This window comes from Gymnodraco acuticeps, unplaced genomic scaffold, assembly GCF_902827175.1.
Source record: "Gymnodraco acuticeps unplaced genomic scaffold, fGymAcu1.1, whole genome shotgun sequence".
NCBI classification, from domain to species: Eukaryota; Metazoa; Chordata; class Actinopteri; order Perciformes; family Bathydraconidae; genus Gymnodraco; species Gymnodraco acuticeps.
In genome coordinates, this window is record NW_022989750.1 from 1428028 (window position 1) to 1434243 (window position 6216).

Below are 6216 nucleotides of genomic sequence, written 5' to 3' on the forward strand. Positions count from 1 at the left end.
CACTAAGTGTCAGAAAACAAAACCCTCTCTCTTTTCCTCCGTACCCACATCTTAAAAAACGGGGGTACAGAATGTTTCAGAAATAATCCTTAATGTGTTTTTGAACATGATATGGCGATTAATCACGGCAGCATTTAGCATTTAGAGTTTCTGGGTAGAATTCTCCTGATCAGATACTCAGCATAATTGTTTTTCTTTTATTAAAGCTTTAGACCCAGAAACAGCATTTCAATCAGGAGAGATGTGATGCAGTAGCGTAGGCAGAAATGTACTTTAGGGTGGGCCTGTAAAAAATAGGGTGGGCCAGATTTTTCTTCTGCGCATCAGAAGCTAACAACAATCCCCGCTGGTACCGGTGGCAGATTACTTTTAGAATACTTTTGGAATACTTTCTTTTTCCATAACAGATGGGTATGTTTTGGTGAACAGGAGACACGTATTTTACTGTTTTAATGGCTTATCAAGAGCACAAACACAACATCTTGGTGTCATTCTGGACAGCTCTCTCATCTGCACCCCACATAAAAAACATCACCCGGACTGCATTCTTTGTACTGTCTTAAAACCTTTCCTTAGAATATGTTATGAATTGTAAGGTGTCCTTGGGTGCTTTGAAAGGCGCCCCTAAATAGAATGAATTATCATTATTATGTATTATTATTATCTGAAACGATGTAATAACTTTTAAAACTGTTTCCAGTCACTTGCCCCATGCATTCAGCAGCAGCAGGCCATTCACTTTGATTTGATCCCGTTATAAATGTCATCATTTCGACAATAAAGAAATGCTACATAAACGTTATCTTGCACATTTTATCTAACCATCTCCGTTTCTAACTTTCAATATATTTTAAAAGAGATCTCTCTCTCTCATCTGCGTGCGGGGGCGGGGCCTCACAGACATGCTGCAGCGCCGTGCAGTGTGCACACAGTTCTGCTAGTAATGAATATTACATTTTGTGAGGAAACTTTTCCTCCAATAAGTATTCCAAAATGTATTCACTTCAGGTTTACGAAAGTAACTGTAATCAGATTACTCGTTTTTCAAATGTAACGCCAGCTGAATACACTTGATTTTTGTATTCTGATTACGTAACACCGTTACATGTATTCCGTTACAACCCAACCCTGTGTATATCTCTCCAGCAGATGAAAAACACCCACCTCTCCGCCTCTTCCAAGGGACGAGGGAACCGTGCGGCAGAGTTTCCGTTAACATTTTCTTTCTTCTGACAGCCCAGCAGCAGGAGAGGGAGGCGGGGCTATTTCATCGTTATCAGAAAATGATCGTATAGATCGCTGCTAGATGAGGGCAGTGGGGTATCTTCTTGGAGTCTGGCTTTTTTTTTTTTTTTTAAACCAAAGTTCATTAGTGAACTTTGAGCCATCATTTATTTTGCAGGCAGCTCTCTGCCTCTCTCACTTTATTATGGCGCGCGCCGGAACCAACGATCAGTTTTTACCGTAAATGAGTTCGGTTCAGAGGACAAAGCACATAGGTTCAGAGGACAAAGCACATACAACATTAATTAAACTCGATATTTGTTCACTTGAATTTCACTTTGAATGCTTGGATATTCTCAATGGGTGAATACATTTTTTTATAATAATAATAAAATAATTTTTAAATTTTTAAATGACACAAAAGCTTTCTCAGGGTGGGCCAATGAGTAAATTGGGTGGGCCTGGGCCCACCCTGGCCCTATGGTGGCTACGCCACTGACGTGATGTATGAAATACATGTTTATTACCGGGACACATAATATGAATGAAATAGTGATTGACAGATTATAACGAGTGAATGAAATGGTGTTTGGCGATTAGGCCCCGGTTTGCAGGATAATCATTCAGGAGGGGAAAAACCGCCCCGATGAAACCCCCCGGGGTCTAGACACTGGTGGTGGTGATAAGTAGTTCGGTCCGGTCTGAAGGGAGAAGGTTTTAGCTTGGCCCTGTATGAGGAGACAGGAGGCCAAGGGGTGGAGGAGGGTTGCACGTTGTCACCTGAAATGACAGCTGACGGAGAGGGAAGAGCAGATTTAAAGGGGTTAGCGGGTGCAATGATAGGCTTGTGAAAATGGGGTGAAGTGATTGGTTAGCTGGGGAGTGACGCCCCCGGTCACTTATTGAGAGAGCATTGAAATGACGTGTAACAGACATAGGATATTGGTCTTCCTGATTGAACTTGCGCTAAGCTTAATTTCTCTAACAGGGCTGGAACAGAGGGATATGAGGGATGTCTAAAATGCATGATCTGTTTGGTATTTTGAGCAAAACACATCATAGACATGTTTTTTATATATTTTATATCGGAGACTCATAATATATGCCTAACAATAGCATGATAGGAGATCTTTAAATTGTACATTTCTTATCACATTGAGCCTGATTCCATCAAGCACAAGATGTATAAGTCTGAACAATATAAGTGATAACATTCTTACATTTAATTCTTAATAATAAAATGTAATTTCCATGCATTAATTACTAACTGCTTCATGTTTGTCTTCCCCGCAGAGTGTAAAGATGTGAACACTGTGGCCTACTGCCCCCTGGTGCTCAGGTTCAAGTTCTGCAGCCGGCCATATTTCAGACAAATGTGCTGCAAGACGTGCCAGGGACACTGACCTGGACACAGCCTCCATTCTCTGGGCCCTGTACTCTCACAGTAGCCTGACCCCCTCCCACTGAGCCTTTTACAGCAGCCCTCACAACTGGGACGCTGTCGAGCGAACATCTAGTCCCGTTACTGTTAAAGAGGGACCTTTTCTTTCAGCCAGAATCCAGCACAAACCTCTCCGAGCCGAGCTGGGCCGAAACAGCCCTGGCTGAGTTTTACATTCCACTGGAGGGAGGGGGGGGGGGGGGGGCTGCTGAACCCCGCAGACAGAGAGACACAGAGAGAGAGAGAGAGAAAGAGAGTGAGAGAGTGAGTAACTTCCCTCCATCGTCTGTCTTTCTATGATCCCTCTGTTGTAATATTTTGGTGCTACTATATTTTTCTTTGGCCGCAGGCCTGGTCACCGTACTCTCTTAAAACCTGTATCTTAACAGGTGATTTTTGTTTTGTTACGAGTTTAAAAGAAATCCACTTTGTAAAGAACATGATTTTTCCTGATATCTTCCCTCATGAAAAAGAATATCTCGTGCTATAAAATGAAAGATCTGTTTCTATGTTATCATTACATAACAGTTGTTACCTGACCACATTGTTTAAATGCCATTGTTTAACGCCAGATCAACGTATTCATAAAGTCCTGGCTGTTATGTAGCTGAAGTATGAGCAGAGTTTGATTTGCAAAGTGTCAACAGTCAGAGGATTTGTGTGTTTTGTTTGTTTTAATTTGTATTTGTGAAAGCTATAGATGTGTCATTGCAGTGAACCAGCCGTAGTCTTGCCATTTTGAAAAGTTTGCTAAAAATGTTATCACCTATACAGTAAAACAGAGCTGCACGGGGCAAACAGTGACTCTACCTTCACTATTTGATGATGTGAGACAGGACATTTTCAGATTATAGGATGTTATTTTGTGGCTGCCGACTGTGGGGCTTGTGCAGTAACTTTTATTGTTAGTGCAATGTTCAGATCACAGTGAGACACCGTAGAATGAGCTCTGCCAGCAAGAACAGGCCCAGAGGGAGGAGTGAAGACATCTGACCGCACTTACTTTCAAACTGCATTTTATAGTATTAGTGCTAATTTGAGGATGGATTAATTCACCCGTAAAATATCAGATGTCTTTGTGGCACAGATATGATGAATTAAGGACTGTTTGAAACCATCATTTATGTCCCTATGAAAAGATTTCTGCCACATTAAAAAAAAAACTACAGCCATCTTAAATTAGGGTGATAATAGGTGATTTCGTTTGACCACATGGGGACAGCATAAGCAACATTGACATAGCAATTGTTATGTTAATAGGTGAACATGTTAGCCACCAGTTGCTTATTTCTGCCCACCAGACAAGTTTAAGACCAATATTGACTCTTTTTTTAGTTCTGTTTTAGGTCTCCAAATCCGGAGGGAAATATCTGACCCTTTAGCTGCTCAATGATCCACTATGTTCACAAGCTACTCACTTACTGCGTTTCTGCTGTTTAATGCTAAGATAAGACGTTCTCACTGGGGTTTTCTGAGCTTTTTCATTAAAAATAGTTACCTGCAGTAGAAACAAATATACAATGAATGAACCAAGTCAAGCAAGACAGCTAACTGTGAAAACTCAATCCAAAGCTTTTTAAAGAAACCATTATCATCCTCATTTCATATATTGAAAGAAATCAGTTATAACTGATTTATCGAATTACACTAACTGTATGAGCTGGATGCTAAAATATTAAAAGGAAACCTGTCAGCTTGTCCTTCTAAAGATAGTATTGTGACCATTGCACCCTAAAGGTCACTGTTTTACTGCTGTTCTAAAGGAAACTAATCACCTGACCCACATTTTTGCTGCCCTAATCTTAATGACGTATTTTTTTTTTTTTAATGCAGTTTCAGCTGTTTCTTTATCCTTAAAACTGTCAGAAATGCTGTGTCATCACTGTGACGTCCACTGTGCTCTGAAAGCAGCTCTGTTTAACACATGTCTCATCATTTCATTATAGAATCTACAGTTTGTCTTTGAGGATTTGCTGCGATGCTGTTCCTTTCCTTTTTTCTTGTGGTGCTTTGGTTTGGATTGGTGCTATAAGTTCACTGTTGTTGTCGTTTCTATCATTTTAACAATTGTGCTTTTAAATGTTTTTGTAATAATACCAATATTCAGAGTTGTAATAGGTGGGTACCACATTTGGCTTTTTTGTTCATTGGTGTCGGAATATAAAAGTTTAATTTACACTCCCTGACTTTGTTAAAGTGGCCAGTAATGCCTCAAAATCTCCAAATGTAGCTCACCTTGCAGATCATAAACTTATTTCAAATACTGTAACAATTTCTAAAGGGCCACTGTACAAGATATTGGCATTCCCAAGCTCTTAACAATTTGAGCCTTATAATAAAACCTATTTTGGCAGCATTTAAAAAAACATTTGGTTTCTCAGATTGTCCCCCCCCATAAATATTTGGTTCAGGAATGAACATAACCCGTTTGTAGCGATTTCTGTTGCTACCTGTGCCTAATATGAAGGTTCACACTGAGAAACGAGCCTGTTTTATCCGAGTTAATAAGAGGGACAATACCGGTATTTGTTGTTTTGTTTTGTCACATGCTAATTATACCATGACATGTACTGTATGTTGTTGAATACTATAGGTTATGAATCCATTTGTCCTCCATGTACATCCTTTTAAAAGTAAATATTAAATTGATTAAACATGGTGCATTGTTCATTCAAAAAAAAAGAAGAAATGTGGTCATTTGATATTTCTGCCCTCAATGTACTTGTACTTAAATGGCACATTACAGCATCCAGACAGAGGTTGAGATCATCAGTGATCTATTTCTGGATCTGACAGACTTCATGGAAAAGATGAAGCAAGAACTTCTTCCTTTTGTCTGATGACACTGAGACATCCTCGTCCATCGGATGAAAAATAAAGGGGTGAGTTGATTTTGTGTGTGTAACATATACTGCATGTGAACACGTGTGTCCCTGTAAAGTGTTTTAGATGTATGCTGTCTTCTATCCTCATTGAGTATGAAAACAATATCGAAAAGACAAAAAATGTAAACAAAAGATACTTGAGGACCAAAGACGCAAAAAAAACTACAAGATATAAAAACGAACAACCTCGGACAGATGCAAAAAGCCTACAATTGAATCGTGTGTGTGTGTGTGTGTGTGTGTGTGTGTGTGTGTGTGTGTGTGTGTGTGTGTGTGTGTGTGTATGAGTGTGTGTGTGTGTGTGTGTGTGTGTGTGTGTGTGTGTGTGTGTGTGTGTGTGTGTGTGTGTGTGTGTGTGTGTGTGTGTGTGTGTGTGTGTGTGTGTGTGTGTGTGTGTGTGTGTGTGTGTGTGTGTGTGTGTGTGTGTGTGTGTGTGTGTGTGTGTGTGTGTGTGTGTGTACAGTAGTGGGAGTTAGAAATAGCTATTCATTGATATATATGGTTTTCATTTATAACTCTAAATAAAAAAAACATCTAACTATTAATAATGTACAGTTTATTATAATGAAGAAACAGTTCTTAAAATGCGTATTTTTCCAAATATGGTCTGCCATTCAAGAGTCTCTCTCTCCCCTCCCTGAGTAAGACCAGATCCACATCGATCTA

The 6216-nt window shown here is 39.7% G+C and overlaps 1 protein-coding gene across 1 annotated transcript in view; it reads left to right on the forward strand.

The window, feature by feature from the left end:
- Window positions 1-5354, forward strand: part of adamts10 (ADAM metallopeptidase with thrombospondin type 1 motif, 10) — a 55928-nt gene extending 50574 nt beyond the window's left edge. Inside the window, 1 exon segment of the mRNA XM_034209601.1 lies at window positions 2518-5354. Within this exon segment, the coding sequence (XP_034065492.1) occupies window positions 2518-2627 (110 nt within the window). The 3' untranslated portion in view covers window positions 2628-5354.
- Window positions 5355-6216: the final 862 nt, after the last annotated feature.